Source organism: Agelaius phoeniceus, chromosome 3 (genome assembly GCF_051311805.1).
Source record: "Agelaius phoeniceus isolate bAgePho1 chromosome 3, bAgePho1.hap1, whole genome shotgun sequence".
NCBI lineage: Eukaryota > Metazoa > Chordata > Aves > Passeriformes > Icteridae > Agelaius > Agelaius phoeniceus.
In genome coordinates, this window is record NC_135267.1 from 10002290 (window position 1) to 10028984 (window position 26695).

Below are 26695 nucleotides of genomic sequence, written 5' to 3' on the forward strand. Positions count from 1 at the left end.
TGCTGCTGTAGAAAACTCTCTGACTTAGGCTGTGGATTTCTGAAATCCATCCAAAGGCATTGCATGCTATTTTTCTCTTGCTGTTTCCAAAGATTGTTTTGCACACAGAACAAAATAATAACCTTTGATGACTGATTTGTGAGGCCTATCTCAATGGAGTATTTGCTCACAGAAACACTGGTTTTGGGAATAAATAACCTGATAGCATCCTTCTCTTTGCAGCCAAACTTCTGAATGCTGTTTAGCTGCAAAATAATTCTGTTGATCCTAAGCTTCTGGTAGGATAATTAAACAGTTATCTTTCAAAAGATAATCAGCCTCTTTAGTGCTCTCTGGTCTGTGAAAAACAGCAGTGGGTGTATGAACATGGCTTCACACCAAGGAAAACTGCCTGTCAGTGTGACTACAGTGGTGTAACATGAGAGCATGCAACTGGGGCTATCTAGTGAGTGCAGGAAAGCAGTAGGAGAGAAGGTGCACAGCACTGTTTGCACAGTGTGACACTCTTGAGTCGCTCTATGTGAGCTACAGCAGTGGCCACCACAAGCACAGCAAATCTCTTACAATGCTGTGTGCTGGACTCTGCACTAACAAAATCAAGGGTTCAGTTCCTTCAGCTGCAGATTGGCTGTAGTGTTGGTTGGAGGATGGTTGTAGGTTGGCAGTGGAGTTGATCTGCATGAATGCTGCTGTCAACAGTGTTATGGGAACAATAAGAGTGTCTCTGCTTAGTCAGAGATAGTCCTAAGCATCCAGAAACCCTTGATGAATATGCATGTGGAACAGTGACAACAGAATGGCTGAAGCCAGCTAAGGCCCTGACTGCTCCAGTCAAAGCTATGACCAAGAGGACAAGGTACTAGGCAGATTAAGATTTCTAAAGAAGATCATAGGTAGATATTATTGTGTTTTATTAGATTATTTTCATTTATTTTTTGAGAAATTTTAGATATTCCTATTATTTGACTACCTATAAGCACTCAACCCACTGGAGGCTTACATAAGCAGGATTTTTACATGGGCATGCATTTCTTGAACTGCACATGTTAATGTAGAGTTTTTGTTATACTAGCATTGTCAAAAAACAATAATTGCCATTAAAAAAGTCTTCTGAATTTCCTAGAAAATGTGGGGTAACTGCAGTAGTGCAATAGATGGTGGTTTAACTTATTCTGTGGTCCAGAGAGTCTAGGGAGTCAAACAAGTTATCCAATATAAATTTAAATGTTTAATGGACCCACTTAACAAATATAACCATGTGTTATGCACACTTTGAGGAGACAGGCTCAGTGATTATTAGGAAATTATCAAATAAAATGGAGACTTATGCATTACATTATAACCTCATTATATTTTCTTTTCTTGTTATTTGCCTCCTGTTTAATCAGCATAAAAGTCTGCATTGTATGTCTATCAAAGCTGGATGACCAAGCTGAGTCCAATAAGAACAGAGACTTAGACCCAAGTGGCACTTAATGTGTATGGGATCTGGCTCCAGTAGAGGTTTGGCTGTGGATAGGAAGGAGTTAAAAAACGGCCTGACTCTGGTCCAAAAAATGAAATGAGAAAATAGGTTTTAATTTGGAAAAAAACCTCAAAAAAATTCTTCCCAAAAGCCGGAATTCCAATGCAAGTCCTTGCCTGTCTTCCTCCCCTTACCTATCTTAAAATTTTAGCAAAAGAAAGGGTGAAAAGTAGTTTCCAGTTGAAAAGTAGTTATTAAGTATTATAGCACGTTTTTTTTCTTGATGGCAAGTGACAGCCCTCAGAGGCAAAGTGCCCTCCCTTGGCCAAACCTGAGGAACTCTGGACTAGTGAAGCAGAAAGATTTTTGTTGTAGGAAAATACTGGTCCTTCTGAGGAAGGTGAGTCTTACAACAAGAAAGTACTAATCTGATGAAAGAAGAAGGGATCCATTGTAAATGGGACACCCTACCAGATGGAGTTCATGAATCCTTTTGCACTCAACAGGCCTCTTCACTGTGGGGTGTAGCTGATCAGAAAAAGCAGTGTGGAATGATGGGGAAGTTCTTTATGCTGCATGCAGATAGAAAATTTCCCAAAGAGGAATAAATAGAGCAAATAGTAAATAATTTTTCAAGCTCATTTTTTTTTTCCCTCAGATAATTTATTCCCAGATCACAGAAGCTTATCCAGAATGTCATCACAGATAAGCTAGCTAATTTTTTAAGTGTTCACCTCAGGATCTTAGGAAGGTTGTCACAACAAAAGTTTTAGTTATGGGGAGCACAGAGGAGTTTAGAAAACCTAAAACATCACAAAGTTTTAGAATAAATTATTAAAAGCAATGACAGCAAATACTCAGGACCTCTCTTCACAGTTTCAGAGTAACTGGGGTATGAAACTGCTTAACTAGTGTGGTATAGAGTGTAACATAAGAACAGCGACGTGGAATCAGACACATGCTGATAGTGACCATGGGAAATACTTTGGAAAGAGGTTAAAAATAGGACAAGCATGCAGTCCATGCATCCATGTTTCCCTAGCATTTTCTCCCAGTCTCCAAGAAATTCAAATGTCTTCCTAGAAACACATGAGATCTTTGAATGTATTAGTTGTCAATGTTTTGTGGGGTTTTTCCCTCCATAAATTCACCAGTTTGCTTTTTGACACCATGTTGGCTTTTGCCAAGGTTAAGTAAATGGGGTAATAAAAGCCTCCTTTTTCTTCATTCATTTCATAGCCCATAATTCTTGCCTTAGAAAAAGAAGTGAAAAACTGCTTCCTACGCATGTCTTCCTTCTCTTTGCCACTTACAATTTACTGATCTTATTTTGTTCTCCCAGTCACCTCTTTTTCAACTTGAGGAGAGTCCTTAATTTTTTCTCATAGAAAGGCTGTTCCAAGCCCATCATCATACTTTCTTTCCCATTCCGTGCTTTTTCAAGTTTTCAGATAAGATGGTCAGAGCATAAAATGTTTGAAATGTCAATGCATGAGGGGTTTATGTATGGTATAATTATGCCATGATGTGCATTTTCTTACACACAGGACAGCCTGTGTTATATCAGTGACCTCTCTGCAATGTGATGCTTTTTTTTAATGAAATTTCCGCACAGTTTATGTGGTGAATCATGTAGATCAGAGGATTCTTCAACAAAATTACTAGTTTTAGAAAGAAAAATCTGAAAGTGGAGTTTTATGACCATACTTAAGCCCCATAGTTAGGGTTTAATGTTATATATGCCCCTAATAACTCATAGTCTATAGCTACATAATTGTATTTTGTGGCTGCTAAATGCCCAGTTATAGGACTTTTATCCACTTCTGTGCCAGCTCTTCAGTAACTGTCACAAAACATAAAGCAGTCAATCTTCAAAAAACATTTTATGTGGTCTCCCTTGCCATGAGGGGACAGGACTGGTATGAAGCACTTAACTCTGGAAAAGTCCTTGGATTGAAAATGACAACATCCAACAACCTTCACAAAAATCAACTGGAGCTCCTACTGGTTCTCCTTATTACATCCCTTAATGGGATGTAGAAATTATTAGCATTTGAAAACTGTTAATGTATAATCTCTGCCAAAAATCATCAGCATCTTCTGAAATCCTTCCGCCCAAGCATATCATACATCTAATGTGCTATTTCCAATAATTTCTGCTTAGTTAGGTGCACAATAACAATGGTATTACATGTATTCAGTCAAATATTTTCATTCATAGAATACATATCAAATTTATTTTAGCAGTTTAAATATTAAAGTTTTATGTCTATTTAGTCAAGCATTACTATAGTGAGGACTTCAGTAGATTAGAAATAAATTAATCCAATTAAAGAACACATCTGTGAAATTTGATATGTCATAGGCATGAATGAGCTGTTTGCACAGCAACTGTAAAGAAATCATTAATGATTAACTATCTAGAAGAGGTTTAATCAAGGATAAATGGTATAAGGCATAGTTAAAAACATTTACATTGCATACATGGAGATTCTGAAATAATAAAAGAATGTTTTGCACCAATAGTGACATGGGTACTCTTGGGAAATGTATTTTCTGTTATCTGTGGTGAAGAGCAGCCAGGGGCTGAAGCTGAGAGTTAGCTTAGTAATGTTAGCAATTGTGCATTGATAGAAGGAGGTTGTTCCTTCCAACAAAAAGATGAAATTTAACAGGTGAGACAGAAAAAGATATATTATCAAATATGTGTTAGTTACAATAGCATATTGTTATCCTCATCTTCAGAGCTAATATTCAGCAAAGTTAAGGTAGGGGTTCTCAGAAGCAATCAGTGCTGGGCTAAATGTGACTCTATCAAAACAAGGAGTTCCCTTGGCAGCCTTGATGGTAAACTCAGGGAAGTGCCAAGTGCTGAAGTTCCAGGATATGTGATTCATCCAGTGCAGCACCAGTAGCCTGTGAGAGGGTTGAGAATTGATCCAGATAATTTGGCTTTTGGATCAGTGTCTCGTGGGTGTCATTGGTATTCAAGGTATATTTTTTTAGCACATAAGAATATTAAGAATTCTGAGATGTGAAAATCTAGTCTGTATAAGAGCAGTCTATTGCACTGTTGTGAGTCTAGCTTTCTGTAAAATAGAAATAATTCTACAGGGATATGAGAAAACTTAGATTTATGTGGCACTAATTCCTAAAGATCTGCTGCCTGATTGCACTTGCTGTTGCATTGGGGTGTCATTGATTTAATGGACTAGTAAATAAAGGCAAATACAAGTCTCCTTTTTGGAGCCAAAGATGGTGAGGCATGTAGTTTAGAATGACAAACTCTACCTTCAGACTGATGAAAAATCTGCCTCATCATGATTGCCTAGAGGCCAGGATGTTTCATATAACTTCAACTGGCAATTAGATGAGTGTATTTTGAGATGAAAAACCAGTCATTGAATATATATATAAAATTTCTCTCACATTAGTTGTCTAGAGGAAGTCCTCAGACATTTGTGTTAAGTGACCCATACAGTAAAATTTGTGCTTCAGCTTTTCTGAATGTATAAAATAATTTAATTAAACTTCCTGGGTTGGATTGCTTTTTCTTTAAAAGCAAATATGGAAATATGATATCGTGTAAGTGAATCTCATGGCTGGACAAGTTGTAAACTTTGACTCAACAAGATGTAAACAGCCACTGTTGTTTGTTCTATTTATGGAGATAAATGGGTGCCTGGAACTTCATGAGGGGATCTAATACATAGAACTCATACTTCTCTAAGTAGATGTTAGGTGTACTAATAATAAGCAACCACTTGAAAGATGTCTGGAGGGTTTTTCCAATTACTTTGTTGAGCAGTAGGTCTGGCCTATATGGGACTATTCACTCAAGAAGTTTTAGAAAGGAGATTTGCTAACATTATCCCTATTACTGATGGAACAACTGAGGCGGGGAATAACTTTGAGGTTTCACAACTGAATGTTAGCTTAATTTCATAACAAGCAGTGAGGTTCAGTAGCTTTTTTCTTACTTTGTCCTGAAATTTGGCTTCCTGTACAACCTCAATGAAACCTAATCCTGACAGGATAAATCCCTAAAGAGATTGCATATGCTCCTCCTCACAAATCGCGTGAGCAGACCGAGGCCTTTGTAAACATTTCTGAGACACATTGTACATGAACTGAGGACACGGCAGATGAGGAAATTGTCTGTTTTGTTGTACCATCTGCTGATTTAGGAAGCCATGAAGATGACAAACAACCAGAATCTGTTCTCTTTTCACTCATCTGCTGAATAGTGAGTGCTCTGTTAGCATTGCATGAGCTGGAGTGTGGAAATGTTAAAAGTCACAGGCAATGCATGAAAGTAGAAGAATGATATATTGCAGTATTGTGGTCAGACATTCATGAGAAAGTGCCTGATTTTTACCACCTTCATGTCTGATTTTAGCCAAACTGCAGTAACTCAGAAAAATAGACTGAACATTAATGACATTAGCACCTCTACTTAATCTCATAGTTTCTATTGCTAGACTGGCAGAACATCTGACAAATACAATTTTTCTGATTTTTATCTAAAAGAAATGAAGAGTGTGTATGACCCTACCCATAGATTTTTCAAGTAAAACTAGAGGAAATTAAGAACATTTATCCTGTATTCAATAGAAAGAATAGTGCAACCAATTGTAATTAAACCTTACTTTCATTGTCATGAACAGTATTTTCTGCTTTGCTTCAGTCAGGTGAATGATTGTATCAATGACGTAAGAATCTGCTGCACTAAGATCACATAGTGCTTTTACTCTCAACTTGGACTTCATGAGTCATTTAAAATGCGTAAGGAATCATGTGGGTGTAGGTTATCCAGTTTTTGTCTTGATGTTCCAATCACACCTTTTCATCCAATGCTGTAACTCCATATATGAAACCTGAATTTCCTTGAAGGTATCTAAATTCAGTGTCTTTTGAAGGAATTAAATGCACAGTAAATGTCTGCCTCTTTGTTGGTTGTCTGTGTATTCTCAGTTACTGTATGTGTACCTTTCTGGCATGTAGTGTTATTAATGTAAAAAGATGCTTTTCCTTACATTTTTGCAGAATTTTCCTTGAATTGAGCATTTTCACTTATTTTCTGAAGATTTCTTCTTATTTTGAAGGTTATGCTGCTTATAGCACTGGATATATATAAGATCTGTATTCTTGAGTCTGGTTGCCCTTCTTAAGTACTTTTGGATGAATCTGGGTATTTATTATTTACTAATGAGTGTCATGCTTTTACTTCTTCTTCTGGATACATCCTATTTATCTTCTCTTTGTATTTGAGAGCATTTTTCAGGGCTTAAGTTTTCTTCTGTTCCATAGCCAACACTGTCCTTAAGTAGGGAGTATTAATATCTTGAAAACTATTTGTGCCTTTAGCTGTCTAATGCTAATGTCTAGTCTCATTCCATGGTGAGCTATAGTAGTCCCAAACATCCTCATATTAACTGAAGAAACACAATTACAATGAAAGCCCAGCTTGTCTGTAGTTTTAGTTTGTTGTGGGGCACTCTGGACCTCTGTCTTCCCAACATTATTTCTGTCAGTGCTGACTCACCCTTTCCTCATATTTTTTCCTTCAAAAAGCCCACATAAAAAAAAACCCTCTCATTTTCTTTTCATTTTGATGGTGAGCTCTAACCACATGCTTAGTCACTGTATTTGTGCAAACTCTCCTGTTTGCTGAGCATTCAGGTTTTGTGGTCTCTGATACTCCCTTACTGGCTTTTTTTTTTTTTTTTTTGTATCTGTTTGCTAGTGATTCATTATCTTTTACTCACACTTTGATTAGCTAGACTATTGCTACCTTTTTCATATAGTACATTTTGGCCATAGTAGTAGGGAAAAAGTTCTAAAGCTGAATTTTGAGATTTCACATAAGTGTTGCAGATTCACTTGGCATTCAAGTCATGTACAAACAGATTGGCTTCCTCTTCCAAACATTCTGTTCCTTCATCCCTTGTCCTTCACCATCTTTGCAGTTCGCTGTAGCTAGATGTCTTTAGTGAAGAATGTTTTGTGCTCAGCTTTCAGATGCTTCCTTGCAGAGAAATGCAGTTGGTACAGTCTTTGATCCTTGGTTTTTGTGGTAGTATACCTATAAATACTTTCAAACGTATTTCAATGTAGTATACCTATAAATACTTTCAAAATCAGGTTCAAGCTTTATAAAGAGCACTGAAAGAGCCAGAGACATGGCATAGAGTGGAAATGCTTCTGGAGTTAGATCTGAGAAGACAATGGGAAGAAGCATATTGTAGCAAGGAGATTTTATGCTTTGTCTTCTGAATTTGCTTACAGTGAATTCTGGTAATCCAGTCTGTAGGTGCCTGATACATTGACCATACCAGCCAGATTCTCATATGGGGAGGAACGACAAGATAGAGGAAAAATAATACAATTTTTGAACCATGTGCTACCAAAAGCATATGCATTCATGTCCTCTGAGGAGTCAAAGAGGACCTAGAATTTCCATCCAACTGTGGAAAGAATGGCTGTTTCCCATAACGAAAAGGTGGAGGTCTTCAATGTGTTTCCCTTTGCAAAGAAGCATCACTTTGGTCTTGTCTGGATTCAGTTTGATCCATCTGTTCTTCATTTAAGAGCTAATTTCCTGTAGTTATTCTGATGTTTTATAGTGATGATAGTTGCATCAGAAAATGAGATAAATAGTAGATTGTCAGCAACATACTGTTAGCAATTGAACACATGCCATATCACTCTCTCTCAGCAGTCTCATGTAGATAGATGTAGATTGTATGGATCCCTGTGGGATCCTGAAGGTGAGGAACTTGGAGAAAGAGGCTTGTATCCACCACCTTTTTTTTTAATTATGCATAGAACACAAGATGCTGTATTAGTGTGTGGCTGTGACTGTGTAATAGAGGATTCAGAAGTCTGAGAATAAGAATGTGGAGATTATAGTTCCATGTTGGTGAAAGTTTTATAAATTCCTCTAGGAAGCTGTCAGAATTTCCATCTGTAGTTTGTATATCACTAGGAATCCTGCTTTCTCTAGTCTTTTGTCTCACAATGCATATGGATATAGTCAAAAATGTTTTCATTTCTTAGTGGAACATCTTTTGCATCTGATATTGAGGCCATTGGACCCTTCCTCCATGTTTTCTTTCTTTTTTAACTTCTGGTACTTATCTTGTGCAGCTGCTGATGGTGTTCTGGTATCTCTCTTGGTTGTTCTGAAGGGTAGCTCCTCTAGGACAGGGTTGAGATGGTATTGAATCATGACTCAGTGATGAAAAAAGTCCAGTATTTCATCTGCAAAGAGAGCACAGCAGTCTTCTTTTTCTAAGGGAAAACTTTGATTCTGGCAGCAAGAACTTCAGGTAGTTTTTTATTATCGTTTTTTGGATGAAGTTACTGTCTAAGCAACTGGCTGCAAATACAAGCTTGTGTTGTTTATTCTAAGGTGTGGTGTGCTGGGAGGGTGAGCCCTCACCATAACAATACCAAGAATGTAGAAAAGTAACACATTCAGAAGGGCAGAAGGGCATACAAGATTTTGGTAAGTCTGGTTTGACTGTTTTGTTGGGGGTTTTTTCGATTTCCACAACCTAAAAACATTGTAGAGAGTAGTCTCTATATTCTTGAATGCTTGGCCCTTACACATATAACAGCAGACAAGCAGTGTTGGAATCACATTGTGGTCTGAATACCAGGGTAGCATTTCTCCCAGTGTTTTAAAACTTTTTCACTGACACAAGACAGCAGCAGATGGTTACAGGGTGGAAAAAAACAGAGATGGGGAGTTAATGGCAGGAGCACAGAGCTGTGGGTTCTCCAGAAAACCAGAGGTAGAACGGTTGGTAGGCTCAAAACCAAAATACAACTCCCTCATGCCCCTAAGGCTCTGAAAATGTACCTACCTAGTTTTGATTAATTTTAGTTTCTGGTGGTAATATTTTCTGCATCTGACACTGAGAACACAGGACCCTTCCTCTTCTTATAATTAGTCAGGGGGAGTGTGTATATCAGGATGAGACTAATAGTTTTTTCAGTACTATTAATAGAATATCATTGTAGCAGATATTAAGACTGTTTGACATCTTTTGTGTTTCATATAACATGGAGATAATATCCTAGGAATCAGTCACAGAGACAGATGCTTTGCATGTCAAGTCAAGGTGTCTGGATGACAATTTTGAGGGTAACCATGGGAAATATTAATGCTTTCAAAATATGTGGATGAACCATACCTTCCAAAGAGACCAAAGCAAATCCCCATACTCAGATGCTTTCACTGCAGACAGGGTATTTGAAATACAGGTATTCTTGCAGAGACCTATCTCTAATAAAGCCAAAATTTGAAGAAATTACCTCAAGAACTACCTCACTAGAACTACCTCAAGAACTTACCTTAAGAACTAATTTTGCATTACAAAGCACTATTTATACTTGACAAATCTCTGTCTGCTGTGCACTAGAAACAGCATAGTCAGTGCAGTTCTAATGTTAGGGATTTACTTTCATGTGTTCTATACACACAGACATATATACATTGTCTGCATTGCCAAAAACCCGAAACTTCTTCTTTTATCAGAAGAAAAAAAATAATTGTAGGACTGTGATGAATTAATCTGTTGGTTATGCAGGTTTATCTGTGGCTGCTCAATGGTTCATCTTATTTCACTTTTTTCAGTGACTTAGCAAGTTTATTCTTCTACCCCTGACTTTCATCTGAAATCATTTCAGTGTACTAAGCTGTAATATGCTCAGGCTGTGATGCAGTTTCTTTCTAAAAAAGTTAGACTCTTATGGCTTGCACATCAATATTTATGTGATTATAGACCAAGATATTGTTGCTAAAGCTAGGTAAACAATTTATTTTAACTGTAATTCATTAAGTGTTAATCTTTAGGTTTAGCTGGAGTATGGGATAATGTGTGAATGAATATGTTGCCTGCTTGACTGCTTAAGAGTAACATTATTCTTCCCTTATTTCTTTACTGATAATACAAAGGAAAAAAAAACAAACTCTTCCTCTTTTCGTCCAGGTAGGTCAGGAAGAAGCTCTTGCTTTGCTCTCTTTTAATAAATCATTGTCAGAATAGGTTCCGTATGACTACATGAAAGCTGGAGAGCTCATTTGTTACTCCCCCGGGTATCAGCAGACATGCAGATGTGTGCAGAGGAGTCCAGTCCAATGCATATGCCCTCATTATGCTTAGTAAGACATTGTGAACAATGCCAGTTTTCCTTACTTTTATGTATTCATTAGTTTGAAGAAACTAATGCCAAACTTCAAAAACTGACATTAAATATAGCTCCCCACAGAAAATCTCTATTATTTTGTGGGTGAGGGACAGGCAATTTAAATCACAAGATTTATATCTATTTAGCTGTTTTCTCTGACTGGCAAACTGGTACAAGAAACTAAAAATGGATGAATAAACACTCATAAGACCCATAGTAGAAAAAAAAACAAAACAAAAATTTACACAATTGCCTGAAACTTCTTAAGCAATGAAAAATACAACCTTAGAGATCAAGTGTTTTCCATTAAAAAATATTTTGTTCAGTTTATTTAGTCATCTGTCTAGGCTGTTATGTGCACCCCACATACACACATGTAACACAAACACACACATAATACACACATGGAAAGTTTGTAGTCGTACGGTTAAAAGAGTTTTGAGGAAAATGTATCCTATTTACTGCTTAGCTATGTGACCAATGTAGAACTGTAATACAAATCTCAGAAATATCCATCCCATTGCTTTTTATTACTGAAGAAAGCAGATCAGGATGATAACAGCTGGATGCAAAAAGCAATCATATTTTCAGTACAAAAATAGAGCTATTTCTTAGTAAGCTATACTCCATAAATGTATTAGGGGGATATACTGGCGTGCCCTGGATGGTTTTTATTCTTTTTTCTTAAAAATATCTTTTGTTTCCACCCCCCACTAAGAAGAAAGGAATGTTTCCCATTAAGACATGAAGTGAGTTTGTTTTTCACTTTTGCCTTTCATATAGGGACACTGAATATAAAGGACTACAGCTCTCCCTGGATCAGGTCACTGCTACCAAGCCGGCGTTCTCATACGCAAATTCAGCTCCGACCATTACGGATAATAGAAAGGGAAGCAAATCTCGCCTCTCAAGCACAAAGTCAAAATCAAGGACATCACCATACCCACAGGTAGCTGTCTTTGAAAAACTAAGTTAAATATTTTTTAATATCTTGATTTTGGCTGCTACTTTACCCAAATAACTAGAATGGGCCAAAGAACACGTTACTCGAAGGGAATAAAGGACAGCAAGTTATACGAGCTTGAGACAGGAATATGTTTCTTTAAACTGCTTCTAAAAAGCTGGAAACATTTATGTTTCAGTGTGCATAATAAATCAACAACAATAGCAGCACAGGGCTCAGAGTTAATGAGAAGCGGACAGAAGGACAAGTGAAAGTGTTGGTTTTGAAATACTTGGTTTGAGAAGACTGTGAGTTTTGCCATTTGAGAAATCTTGCTTTTTCTTACTTAGTCTTTACTAATTCCAAGAAATGTAGAAAGCTGCCAGATATTAGATAGCAGTTAATTGTAGTCAAGAGGAATGAGTTTTGATGAGGGAAAGCAGTCAGCCAACTGAACTGGAACAAGAAAATGTGTACTTTTCTGTGTGCAAAGCTTTGAAAGGAAGAAAGAAGTAGGAGGTGGTCATTGGCATCAGTAGATTTTAATTTCCCAGATTTTATTTTCAAGTCTAAGTTGTAAGGAACATGTCCCAGCTTGGAGAATGGACCAGACTCAATTGGGTCTTTGAACTGAAATTTCCCCGATACGTTTATGCAACTGATTTCTGCAGGCAAGGTCACAGCACTTTTATCCTTACACTATCAAACTTTTAGCTCAAAAAACATGTTTGCTTAAATAATTCTGATCTTTACTAATGATACAAGTCCTACTGCTCTTATGCCTCTACATAAGAGGATATAAATGGATATAAACAAACTGGATATAAATGTATGCATTCAAGATGTAAGATTGAAGAGCTATGTATTTTTAAAGAGCCCAATATTTAGTAGAATATTTAAAGAACCTCAATATTTCACTGATAATGACCTTAATAACTACAGTTTCTTTGCAGGTGCAATGTTTTCTGAATGGACCTCTAAGAGAGGTCCAATGTGATCCCAAATATCTACATCACTTCCTTGTTTTCTTTCTTTTTCCTCTCAAAAGTACCAAGGATAAGAATTTCAGTTAAATGACATCTGCTTTTGGCACAGGAAATATTTAACTGAGCGCCTAAATATGAATTCCTAATTTTAAGAATCTAACATTTGTCAGAGGTTATTATAGCTCACTTGTTCATGCTTGTCTCTGTTGTTAAAAAAAGCCTTTTTCCTGAATGCACTACATCATTGTAAGAATTGTAATCAGTTTAAAAGAACTGGGGAAGATACATACAAATAATTCTAAATTCAATTTTTATGACTATCTTTGATATATTGTAATTACATTTCATCTTTCCTTATGCAGTCCCTTCCAAAGTATTCATTTGCTAGCAGGACAATCCCAGCTGAAGGCTTGTTATCCTTCCACATCTATCTGATTTCTAAAAGTATGACCTCCTTATTCTTTTTGTCACTAGAGAAAAATACTGACTGAACAGTGCAGCATTGTGGTTTATCAGGGATTGTTGTATGGAAGTCCAGGGTGCTTAGTCTCCACTTTCATTTTGCATCCTCATTACCAGCTGCCTGATATTAAAGTCACATATTTCATCATTCAAAAAGAAGCAGCCATGTTAGTTGCCAGTATCTTGAAAAATGGTCATGCCATTCATTGCAGCCCATCACCACAAGTAATGCTGGCAGCTTGGCTTTGCCTCTCTGTCATCCTTCTCCACCACTGAATAAACTGTTGAAAGACTAAGAGAAGCTGCTGTGAAGAACATGCAGCAGGTGGTACAGCCTGTGTCCCTCAGTCTCCTGCCCATGTAATTTGCCAGGCAGTAGAGGAGAATTAGAGTGTGACTTAAAAGTCACAGCCGAAGAGCGAGGTCATGGGTTTTGGCTTACACAGGAGCCTGAGCTGTGGTGAGGAAAGGAAGCAGGAAGTTTATTAGTAAAATAATAGCAGTGGGCAAAGTACTTCTTAAAGTCAAGGACACCTACAGGATTTTAAATCTACATAATTTCTTTCCATTTTTTTTCCTTTCATTTTCTCTTGCTCCCTTAGCATTTACTTTGCTTCTCTCTTGAAGAGAAAAAGAAATCATATGCTTTATTGGGTGCTGACTGAGAATCCTTCACCTTGCCAGCTGTGTGTCCCTAGGATAGGTACATGAGATGTGAACAGTATGAAAATTATACTCATTGATTTCAGCTGAATCTTTACTACTAGAGCAAAAAGTCGGGTGTTTCAGTCATCTAAGACAGTGTTGATGTTTTTCCCTCAATTCTTATGCAAAAGCAAACCTAGCGTAATGTGGGTCTTGCAGACTCTTGAGTGGAACCGAGTTCATTGAACTGGAGGCATTGGTCAGCATCTGATTAACACGGTGTGCTGTTTGTACACTGGGCTAGTGGGTTCTGTGAAACCAGCCTCAGGCAGGGGAGAGGCAAGCAGAGAGGAGAGCAACCCAAAATTCATGGCCCAGCTGCAGAATTTTCTCAGAGAGTCTGAAGAGTGCTTTTCTAGTCCTGTCCCACCAGAGAGGTGCAGAGCTGAAAGAGATGGTGGGAAAAAAAGCCTAACAGGCAGATGAAGATTTGATGCATATTTGCAGAAAAAGGAAATAATGAGTTGGTGAAAAGATGCCTGTAGTCTTTCCCCACAACATCGTCATCATCATTATCATCATTGTGAAGGCCTCCCAAAATCTAGCCCTGCACCTTTGTGCTCCCAAAAACTAGCCCATGACCTCATTAATTCCATACACAGGCAATAGCAGCAAGACTGGAAGAACATTTTAATTATGATCATCTGAACTGCTTTGGAGTTTAATGTCCCATTAATGATGATTGTATAAAAAAATGTTTAACTTGCTTGTTGTCTGCCTGCTCTGGAAATGTTTCATGGTGAGACCTGGATAAATGTTTATTGCTTCATATCTCATCTTAGTTCTTGGATAAAGATTTTATATATATATATAAAATGAAAACACACATACAAGTGAGGATGTATCCAAGAGCTGTTGGATGGAGGTATAGGTATATATTAATAGGTAGGTACATAGGTGTACATGTTAATGCATCAGATTTCAGAGATATATTAATTTTATGTCTCCTTTAGATGGATAATTTGGATTAATTCTGCAATCCATCACTATTTGAGCATATCACCAAATGGAGTAAAGATAACAGAATCAGGCAGAATTCTAGCCGGCCTGGCTTTTGCTTTGTTTTCATTTCTTCCTGTAGGCTAAAGCTTTGGCAACTTTTAGTGTGTTCAAAAGCAAAGCAAACCCCTCTTTTTATAGTAAACATAACTCCTGGTCTGGTGAAGAGTCACCAGCAGTGGGGGTTATTTTAATGGACATGCTGTATTACTTTAATCTAAGCCTTTCACCATCTGTTGTGCCTATAATAGTGAATGCGAAAAGAGCATATTTTTCATTTCAGGATTACATTAGTAAAATGTAAGATAAAAGTGATTTAAATCATGCATATGTTCTTAGTACAATGCAGCCTGCATCTGTGATGTTTTTTTCCACATGGTTCAGACACAAATCAAGAGAAAAGCTGTTAATGCTGATGTAGTGAAAGTTTTTCATGGAAAAGAGGGCTCTGTGAGGGTTTCACCATATATTTAATGTTTATAATGATAAAAGCCTGAGTAGGATGCCAGAAAATTATATATCTATAATATCTGTTGCTTGAACATCTGGGGTGGCGTGTAGAGCAGGCTGATGTTGCTGGGTATGACAGGACAAGTCCTCAGGCCAGCAGGACACCTGTAGGAATAGAAGGGCAGGCAAAATAAAATCACACGAGAAATATTAAATTGTCTACTGGCCTAATACACTTCCATGGACTCTCATAAAGTAAGATTCCTTAGACATGGAATTTCTATCTTCCTATTTCCTTATCTCTTTAGCCCTCCTGAAGTTTTTCCTCCAATGAAAATGCATCATTGATGGCCTGCAGACCTTTTCTTTGTCAGTGCTAATCCTGCTGGTGTGCTCTCACTTTGATTGTACGCTGGATTACCACTCTGCAATACATTTCTAATTTTCAGAGGTGACAATTCAGGTTCCAGGGACCAGCTGGAGGACCATTTAATTTATGTTTTGTTATTTTTTTATGCCTGATGACAATTCAGAAATCACCTGAAGGGAATTCAGATGTTGCCAGTTTGAAGTTCTTTATCACTACCTACTGATTAAATTTTGTCAAAAACCCAAAAGTAATAAATTAGTTTTGCCTTCTGACTCCTGATAGTAGTCAGAGAGCAGAAATTAGCAGAAAATAAAGTGTTTCTGCTGAGACATGACTGAGATTGAAAAAAAAAACCCAACTGATTTTAATTTACCATAATTTTCATTAAATCGTATTCAATTTTTTATGGATCTTTCATCACTTGACATATGGGAGCCTAATTCTGACTTGAGAGATAGTGTTTCCACTCCCATTTCAGTAAAGCAATATCTCTGATCACCCTTTAGTTCTCCCCCATCAACATGTCACACATGCCCATATTTGAAGTCTCCACCTGTCAACATCAGATTCCCAGAAGAGGCAGTGGTTGGACTGCAGCAGGGGAGGCAGCCTGAGGATGCCAAAGAGAGATGTGGCTGGCTTTGAAGGAAATTGGACATATTTTTGCCCTGTGTCTGCTTATGTTGCACCTTGGGAGCAAATACTCCTATCAAACCTTGGCAGAAAATGTGGACCTCAAGCAATTGACTGTGTTAATTTAATTCTGTCCATGGCCTATCACCTGCCACGGGTCAGATCTCAAATAATCTTCGTTCACATCAAGTAGGAAGAGGATGAGTCAAGTATTGGTCTTGATATATGGTTATATGACATCACACAGTGCATTTCTGAGATACTTGATATGAAACCTATGAGATAATTTCCCTTTCTTTAAGAAAAGTGCACAAAGGACTTTTGTGATTAGGTTCAAGATAAAAGCAGAAATTGCACAACTTTTCAGTTAAATGAAGATGTTCTCTTCAAGAGAAGCTATGTTGGACACTGAAGTGTCCTTAGAAAAAGAGAACTAATAGAAGAATATCTAGTAGAGATAGGGCAGGAAATTAGGAGTTTTCCATTTGAAAGATTCTCTGGCATTTATTATCATAATAAATATTCCAAAAAAGAATTTTCATTATAATATTATTGGAAATTAATTTTCCTTGTCCTTCTCATGAAAGAAATGCGTACTAGGAGTTTTATTTTTAATAAGAAAATAAATGAACTCTTGACTTTTCTCTATTTGCATTTAGGCTTATGCTGTATAATATTTCTGCTTAACTTTTAAAATTAAAAAAATCTGGTTTATACAAGTCAAATTCAAACAGAGCATTAAAAACAGTTCTGAAATTAAAAGCAGATTAAAATGTATTTTCCTCTTTTTTTGATTTTTTGTTCCTAAATAAAATTTAGTAACTATTAATCTTGTTAATAATTTCTAATTTTTTTAATTGGAAACTTAATTTTATCACATTTTTTGTAAACAAGCTTACAGTAACTTTTGTTTTGTAAAAAAGCTTACAATACGTTTTTGTAAAAAAGCTTACAATAATTCAGCTGTTATTTGTGAAGGTGTCTTTGTGATTAAGCAGTTTGTAAATGTTAGGTCTGAAAGGATAATGGAAGAGACAGATGCTCCATTTGATGAAAATAACATTGTGGTGACTGAACAAAGTTCCTAGTTAGTGTATGTTGAGTTACTGGCATTTAAAAGAGGTCTTTTGTGGCTCTGTAACTATCTAACCTTCATGAAAATTCATGTTTTTCCTTTCATCTCTAAACCTTTGTGATGAGTATGGTGGCACTAACTTTCTGACCTCCTCCATGTCTACTGGTAGGCTTGTTGCCTATGGGTATTCTTCTGACAACTAATAACAAAATATAATTGACTTCTTCAAAGCCATGGCTCTTTCTTTGTTTCCTTTAAATAATCTATCATGTTCACAACCTAAACAGTATTCACAAATATAAACTGGAATACTGAGGCAATGCCCAATTAAATGCCAAAAAACTCCACTGATGTTGCACACATGGTTTAGGTTTCTCTAAGTCAAACATCTGGTAAGTACTTTCGATTGGTAAGTGCATAAAACCTTGATCCTGGCTGATAATGAGGAGTTTCATAGCAACTTAATCTAATGAAAAGGAAGGTAACCTTATGTTAGGCCTATTAAAAGAAAAGGCAGAGTGGGCATATGGAAGGTGAGTGATGGAATGGGAGAATTCCAAGGTTTCATGTTGTAATACATTGATTTGTGACATGAGTGTGCAGTGCTGAAGAGGTGAGCATGTACAGCTTTGGTCTCATCCCAGCCCATAATCATGGGTGAAATTGATTTAAAAATGTTCCGTGAAGTTTGACAGTTCCAATAAATAAAAAGATTTAAAAATGAGATAGCTAAATCCTAGGGGGTTTAATAAGCATTCTTTTCCTTTCCCAAAAGGTATCTAAAAGTTGGAAGCATATGAATATGAATATCTAGAAAACTGTATCACTTAACTTAACCCTTACTTCTCTCTAAACAAATTCTCATGTTCCTGTCCTGACTAATTTTCCAGCCTACTGGTTGCTTTTTTGTGTTGGGAGGGCCCTGCTTTAGTGAGGGTGAACAATGCTCACTCTGCCTGCCTTGGTTAGCACTTACCTTTACTGGCAAATAGTTTCTGGATTTCCCTTGTTCCCATACTGCAATAGAGCTGGGATTTTTAGCTTCCTACCTATCTGCCATAACTTTAGAGCTTTCAAAATTGTTGGTGGTGCCAACTTTTCCTTCCTAATAAGAGGAAATAAGTTCAAAGATACAACTCCAAGTAAGAAAAAAAATATCAACAAACAAAATATGAGAAAAAGAGAGTGAACCCTTAGAAAAAAATCCTTCAAATACATTAGGTTTCAATTTGACATGTGAGAATGCTCCAGGAGCAGTGTTATTTCAGTCCCTTTTGGAAGTGTTTTGCTGAAGTGCATTGGAGCACCTTGGCTGAGCATAAGCACAGCTTTCAAAGCAACAAGAAAAACCTGGACATACTAAAAATATATTGAGTTGCAACATTGATGTTTCTGAGCCTAATATTACACATCATAAAGGAGATGGCTGTTAAGGGCCGACATGGGATGTTTTAGATTTTCATGAGGTCTGTCCTGTCATCTGCAAGCTCATTACAGAGTGTTGTACAGGAAAGGACCAGGAGCCCAATCAGAAGGTGCAGACACGCTCACAAAAAACACACTGTCACATACACACTCTGCCTTCCCAGTGCAGTTACGTGCAGATTTCACCCAGGTGTGGTAATTCCCATGCTGCTTCTCCTGTTTTGCAGTATTCCGGATTTCACACGGAGAGATCCGAGTCTGACCACGAGAGCCAGTGGGGTGGGAGCCCCCTGAGCGACACGGCTTCTCCACAGCTCCTGGAGCCCGCGGCCAGAGCGAGCTCCCAGCACCACGACGTCTCCTGTGCCTACAGGCAATACTCAGACCGCAGCGCGCTCTGCTACGGTTTTGCGCTGGACCACTCCAGGCTGGCTGATGACAGGCATTTCCACACCCAGGCCTGTGAGGGAGGCAGATGCGAAGCTGGCCGGTATTTCCTTGGCACGCCGCAGCCGGGAAGGGAGAGCTGGTGGGGCTCTCGCTCAGCCTTGCCTCTGACTAAGTCGTCCCCTGAGAGCAGAGAAGCGTATGAGAACAGTATGCCCCACATAACGTCAGTGCACAGGATTCATGGTAAGACATAACAAGGATTTGCAGAAGCGACACCATCTCAGCTAAAGCAGTACGACAGAGAAACACAGCTGTTTATGTGAGAGATGGAAAATGAGATGTTCTTGTCTCAGAGATCACATCTGTGGAGATGATACTTAAAATTCAAGCTGAGCAGAATTTTATAGTCTAGTTTATATGAAGAAAAATATAATTTTTCTGTATTTTCATTGTGCAATTAAGGTGGGAAAATGTTACTGAGGAGATTTTAAGTGTGATCTTAAAAATATAAACAAAATAATCCACTTGATAGAAAAGTGGTTTTTATTAGACTTAGGATCAAGACAATTGAGACGGAATATATTTAGCAAAAAATTATAGGTAAATCCAAGATAGATATTAAAAAATCTTGAAGGCTGTTGGAAAAATTGTTCTCTGTGACTTTTTTCCCTACTGGTTATTACTAGATTCTGTAGGATTTGATGTTTATTTCAAGTTGGCTATTGAAATTGACAGTTGATTTTGGTGTCAGACATTTAGCCTCAGTGATAATTTTTTAGCCAATTTAAATCTCTCCAGCCTTTCAGCACGAAGCTTGAAATTTTATTTATTTCTGATTCGTTGCAACTCAATGCATTAGCACATTTTCAGATGCTGAAGCCAATAAAAAAGCCACAGTGAAAGCCTTGTATTGGGTTTGGAAAAGTTCAAAGGTCTTTGGTTTTAAAATTTTAGGCTTAGTCTTGGAAGACAGTAAAGGCCCTAAAGTCAGAACTCAAGGTTTTAAGGATGCATGCAACATTAAAAAAAAAAAAGTTTTTCCACAAAAGAGCTGAACACCTTCTCTGATAAGTATATGGGCCTTATTTTTTAAAGAGAGGTAAGAATGTCATATTTTCCCATTTCAAAAGCAAATATTTATGCATGAGGATATGATATCACATTTTTACAGTGTCTCTGTCTAACAGCTATGGGTCCTTGAGCTTTTGAAGAAGAGTTCCCTCACCACTTGTGGTTATTTATTGTTGTGTATCCTGCATCAAGTCTCAACATAACCACAAGCTATTTCTCAATGTTGTCTCTGTTTTAGCTCCTGGAAGGGCTGGAATGTTGTACATTTGTAATTCCCTGAGATTTTTATTTTTACTATGGCCCAAATTCACTCAGACCTTGTTGATGCAAACAGGTACTAAGGGGCCAGGGGCCTGAACACTGGCATTGATGGCACTTTGAAATGCCCTAGGATACCCTGCCTGGCCTCTAGCTACTCCAAAAGAGTTGCTTTTGAGTTGCTTCCATACCTGCAGGCTTGGTATGCAGGTGCTTGGCTACTCAAGAGTATATCAGGTGGCACCAGAAACCTGTGTTGAGGTGCTTAGATCTCTTTGCATATTTTCAGCTGTGTTGCTTGTTTCAAGTGGAGACACTGGAAACTAGAGTTTCTCACTGGAAAGCAAGGGGTCTTTTTTGCTGTTACGACCCACCTCTGACTCGATTTTCTCATGTGAAATTAGGTTCAGATTACATATTCTTCAAGATCACTTAAACCTCAGTGCTTGTCTCCTTTCTCTCTTTCCTAGGAAGAGGACACTGGGATGAGGACAGTGTTGTTAGCTCACCCGATCCCGGCTCTGCCAGCGAGTCAGGCGACCGATACCGTACCGAGCAGTATCAGAACAGTCCGCATGAGCCCAGCAAAATTGAAACTCTCATTAGAGCCACCCAGCAAATGATTAAAGAAGAAGAAAACAGGCTACAGCTGCGGAAAACCACTCCTGACCCACTGGTCTCCATTAATGGCACAGGGAAGAAGCACGCTATCTGTTTTGCAAGCTACCCTCAGCAGCAGCTGGCGGCGGACGTCTGCCGCGTGCCAACAGTTGCCAACACTCCTCCCTGTGAACACATCCAGCAGCGGGATGGAAAGATCATGAGCCCACATGAAAATGACTACGACAACAGCCCCACAACACTGTCTAGGATAAGCAGCCCCAGTTCTGATCGAATATCAAAATCTAGTTTGGTACTTGCTAAAGACTACCTGCATTCAGACATGTCCCCTCACCAAACCCAAGGAGACCACCCAGCAGCCTCTCCAAATTATTACAGCTCCCACAGGCAGTACTTTGATAAGCATGCTTACACACTAACTGGATATGCCCTGGAGCATCTGTATGACACTGAAACAATTAGAAACTATTCACTAGGCTGTAATGGATCCCATTTTGATGTGACTTCTCACTTAAGGATGCAGCAAGATCCAGCACAAGGACACAAGGGAACATCTGTTATAATAACCAATGGAAGCTGACACTTTTTTTTTAAAAACTTTCGTGCTTTAAAAAATAACCTTTGAGATCTAATTGGAAGATATTCTATGTTTTCATGCCCTTGTCCTTACCAGCATTTCCCATACCACAGTGCACTAGAAAGAAGAACCTAAGGTTTGGGGGGATAAGTTAGTTAAAACACATTACTTAAGGAAAAAAAACAAATGCACTGGCATGCAGGGTTAGAGTAAATGGAGCTAAATGCAAAGCTGGTGCCATGCATGCTTAAGAAAGATAGAAGAGGTTCAGGCAGGGAGTACCTGTGGCAGAGCTGTTTATCCACATTGTGTAAGAGGTGTTGTTTGGAAACACTGCCAAGGGCAGATCTTCTGAACTGCATAGGTACCAGGCAACAGAACTGCTATGCACTCTTTTTACGTAGGAAGCTGGGATGTGTTCCTTCAAAATACAAAACAAAATGTGTACTTCTGGTGATTTGTTTACTCCCCAAAGACCAAGTGTGTTATGCTGCTGTATGGTATAAAACACCCGTGGCTGACCAATATAAGATCAAAAAAGGGAGAAAGAAGAGAGAACTCCTCGAATTGTTGTGTCCTTGTATACTCAGAAACATAGCTATTTACATATGCTTGATTTGAAAAGAGTCCTTATGATTAGTATGGTCAAATGTTTACCTCTACTGTATTAAAAAGAAAGGGGTATTCTCACTGTAGTTTTGAGAAACACAAAGGGCTTGCTTGTCTTGCTGTAGAGATGGGAGATGGTTTTCATGTTTTTGAAAGGTTGCCCATGGTGGCTAGTGGAGTGAAATGGAAGAAAATTACCTGGAGAAACAGGGAGAATAGACTGGAATTAGGAGTGGTCCAAGGTAAACACTTAACCCTGTAGCTAAGTATGACATTTAGTAATAATTATAAAATAAGGAAAAGTGGCTGAATAATTAAGAATTAATTTAAAACACAGAAGGAACTAAATAGAATCATAGAAATATTGCTGTAAAATACAAATGCAGTTGCATAAATGTAAAAATACATGAGTCAAGAATAGGTAAAAACTCTTTGGCAGTTTGTCTAACTTCTGATAAAGTTTTAGTGTAAATTAAGAGTATAGAGTATCATAACTACTCTGTCTGAAACACAGTGAAGTAATAGGCATGACCTTGATAAAGAACTATAAATTCTCTTCTTGATTGCAGCAGATAATTTAATGAATATCAGAAAATATTTTGGATATTAAAATCAGCCATACGTACATAAAAAAGTAGAGGGAAATCAGTGTTCCAAGGAATTAAATTGCATTAAGAATGCTGGTATTGTCAAGGCCTGTCCTGAAGTTATACAAGACATCAAAAGAGGCAGAGGAACTTTTTTAAAATTTTTAATAACCTCATGAACAAAGAGCCTGATTAATTGGAAAAGAATAAATGCAAACATATGCTAAAAATGTAAAATAGGGCATTTGTAATCACAATTGCTAGACCCGTCCTTTTTTGTATGGCATTTATATGGTCCCAAAGTTGACTGCAACAGGAGGGACCACTGCTCCCTCTTATGCCAATGTGGAGGAAAGGGGACCTGAGGTGGTTACTAAAATGAGATTAGCTCTAAGACTAGCTTGATTTGTAGCATTCAGAAGCTCAACATATGGGACTGAGTCATCAATGGGACTAAATATAAACCAGCATGCTATGGGTGGGTTAAAAATACTGTTTCCAAATAAAACTAATCAGAAGCAAAAGCTAAATAATAGCATTATAAACCACGTAAGTAGAGACGTACTTTAAAGCAGAGGAAATTACCTCTCTGAACTTGGAATACTGTGTACAGTCCTGATCACTCCAAAGCAGATTGTGAATCTTGAATTGAGTAGTACCTTACTCCATAAGCAACCTTTGTTGACTGCAGTGTGATCGCTCCTGGTGAAATGCACGTTGGACACAAGGGAGAACAACACAGTCTGGTCTTTATTATCTAAACCTCGTAACAAAAAAGGTGGAGCAGAGCTCAGCAAAAGATAAAGAGACTGAAAGATCTAATAAAAGCTTTAAATAAACTGGGTCTGTCATCTTTGTAAGGGAAAGGAGTAAGGGGTAATGTCACTGATGTGCACCAAACTCGGCACAGAGGAGAGATAAATAATGGTCTAAAACTACTTGAACTAGTGGCAGAAATGAGGGACAGGGCACTGAATGATAACAAAGGCAAAATGAGAACAAAATTATTTGGCAAGAAGTTTATTTGACTCATTGCCAAATGGATAATGAAGGTCAAAAAGAGAAGCAGATAGAGATTTGTTTGTTTGTTTGTTTTAAGATAAAAACTAGGCAAATAATTGAGGGGAAGAAAAACGTTGACAACTGTTAACTCAGAGGAAGAAATGGACCAAAATGGACTTCTTTCAGCCCAACAATTGTATATATTCCTAAAGCATAGGAATAAGAAAGTATTTTTGATAAATTTAGTTCTGAATACATATTTATTTCACTTGTTCCTATGAATGATATGAATAAACTTGTACTTGGAGTCTCATTTTACAGTATTAAAATACAATTTGCAAAGCCAATTAGAATAGAGGTACATGGTATCACACTATCCCTACAAGTACATCTAAAACTACACCTAAGTGTCAATATTACTTTGTATTTCAAAAGAGTCTCCTAAACTGTTTGAATGAATGGGGTTTTCTCAGCACTCAATTTTTTTGGGATCACCAAGCACTCTTGCTATCAAGCTTTTAGTTAGAAGGCAATGGAGTTCTGCAGACCAGCTGCAGTTCCCTGGCTGTGGTCTAATGGCCACAAGTAGCCAGGAAACCACACTTTGGTGACTGCTGCATTTGCATTCTGACAGGCACCTTTGAAAAATAGAAGACTTATAAGACCAACAGGCACAGCATAAGATGCTACAGGACTTCACCTAGGAAAAGAGGCCTGTGTGCTATGCAATAAAAGTCTCCCATCCTTATTTACAGTGATCCCAAGACTGTAGTTATTTATTCATATTTTCAATAGCTCTAGTCCACTACAAAGGCAAAAAATGCACTGTAATGAATTGAATAAATCAGTAGAGATATCTCTACATGCAGCCATGTTGTGCTACAAGCAAAGGCTGAAGCTCTGTCTCCTCATGGGATTCCAGCAACTGGCAGTCCTTAGCACTTCAATACAGTATGCTGGAGATGGATGTCTTTTGTCAGCTTGTTTGCTAACCTGCTTCTTTAGATAGCCAGGAATTTCTTCTTGATTGACAGAAAGCACTGAGTTTTGCAAACATAGACTCTGCATGCTTCATGCTACATGAAAGCAAGTCTGCAATCTTAATTATAGCATATAATATCACTGCAGCTCATATTACATGTGCTTTTCAATATGGTATAAAGCTTATTTTTTCCATTACATATTTATGTAATTCAAATTTTTATTTAGTATCCTCAAGGATATCATCTCCTTTTTTATCTTTCTCCCTTTTCCAAATCAGATGGGAAGAAATATCTTGCAAAATTGAAAAATGCACGGCATTTGAAGCAAATAAGTTTCAAATGTATCACATTAGCTAAAGGTTATAATTTTAAATAAGGTATATATATTGTGTTTTGGAATAGAAACAATATAAATTGCTGTATTGCATCATTTCTCTAATGTTATACTGGTTTGCTATTAACACGAAAGTAATATTTTGCAACTACTGCAAATACAGAGTAACCACAGCTCTTTCAAACAATTTCTTATTGATGTCAGTGGATGGTACATTATTGTTTTTGTGCATTACAATCTTAGTACATCTCTTTTGTTTAATGAAATAAAAAAAACCCCTACTCTTTACATGAAATCTCACCCCATGGGCATAGAGTTTGTGATTCTGGACAAATTTGCAAAGCAAGTCTTAAATTGAAAGAAGAACCTTACTCAGCAATTTGTCCCATTTATTCAAATGGGAATATTTGTGGAGTAAGGTACTGCTTAGCATGTGCAAGGGGAGTAAAGCTGACTTCTGATAATAGGTTTGAGGGTGGTTTTGTAATTCTGTTTTCTTTAAATCTCAAGATATGAGTATGGAACTATGGAAGATAATAACTTTAATGGTTGTGTTTCTATAAAAGAGGTTATTTATGTTCTGAAAAAATGAGTGCATCTCTCCTAGCTGAAGAGCCCCAAAAGTATTTCTTAAGCTTTTAAAATGGCTTTTGTTGATCTGTCTGCAATTTTGCCGTGGGTTACACAGTGAAATTCTGCTCTTTTAAAGTCCTTTAATCACTGTTATCTGAATCTCATTTTTGTCTTTACACATGCAGCATTTATTCATTAATGTCCCTAAGTATGTTAACCACCATATGTTCATTTATGTGAGCATGCTGAGTGAGTTGGAAAAAATAAAAGGTGGCATATTATTTCTGGGAAAGGCACAGCCACCCTGGAAAATCAGCCTGGATGTTCCAAAGGTCAGAAAACCTTTCAGTCACAGAACAAAGCTGTGGCATACGCGTTGGTTCAGACCTTCTGCCTACAAACCTGTGTGTAATGGGGATTACAGCACACAGTTCCAGGATTAGACCTGGCCATGTCTATTTTAAGGTGGCTGTAGTTAATATCTGGCAGCAAATGGATTCAGGCCCTGCTCTTTCCTTGAGTTGCAAGTTTACTTAAAGCACCTAAGAGCCTTAAGGCAATACAGGCTTTGTTATTAGGAACAATGGTGGATGAACATGCTTTCCTGTAGGTATACTGGCTTAACACCAGATAGTTCCACAGTGTGGAGCATAAACTGTTTTATTTGAAGTTAGTATTGATGGTTAAATATTTCAGCTGTGTGCACTGAGAAGCAACCCCCCCCCTCCCCCAAACCAACAACAACAAAAAAGCAGATAAAAAACCCCCCAGATTTCTGTAACCCTTCAGTTTGGTGGTTTGAAAGTCTTCTAGAGGTATAGCTGAGGATTTAGCTGTTATTTTGAAGAGAAGAAAAATGAAATAGTCCTCTGTTCAAAACAGTGAGAGAACTAGTGTGATTCAATTTCACATTTTCTTATGGCATTTATTAATTAAAAAAACCAAAATGCTGTGAGGTTAAACTTCACTGTGGCATTTA

At 37.6% G+C, this 26695-nt stretch overlaps 1 protein-coding gene across 1 annotated transcript in view; it reads left to right on the plus strand.

Annotated features, from left to right (window-relative positions):
• The window catches only part of SIM1 (SIM bHLH transcription factor 1), a 44368-nt gene extending 22737 nt beyond the window's left edge, over nt 1–21631 (plus strand). Inside the window, exons 9-11 of the mRNA XM_054630126.2 lie at nt 11447–11612; nt 18939–19344; nt 20901–21631. Of these exons, the coding sequence (XP_054486101.1) occupies nt 11447–11612; nt 18939–19344; nt 20901–21631 (1303 nt within the window). The remainder of the gene's footprint in view (nt 1–11446; nt 11613–18938; nt 19345–20900) is intronic.
• The last annotated feature ends 5064 nt before the right edge of the window (nt 21632–26695 follow it).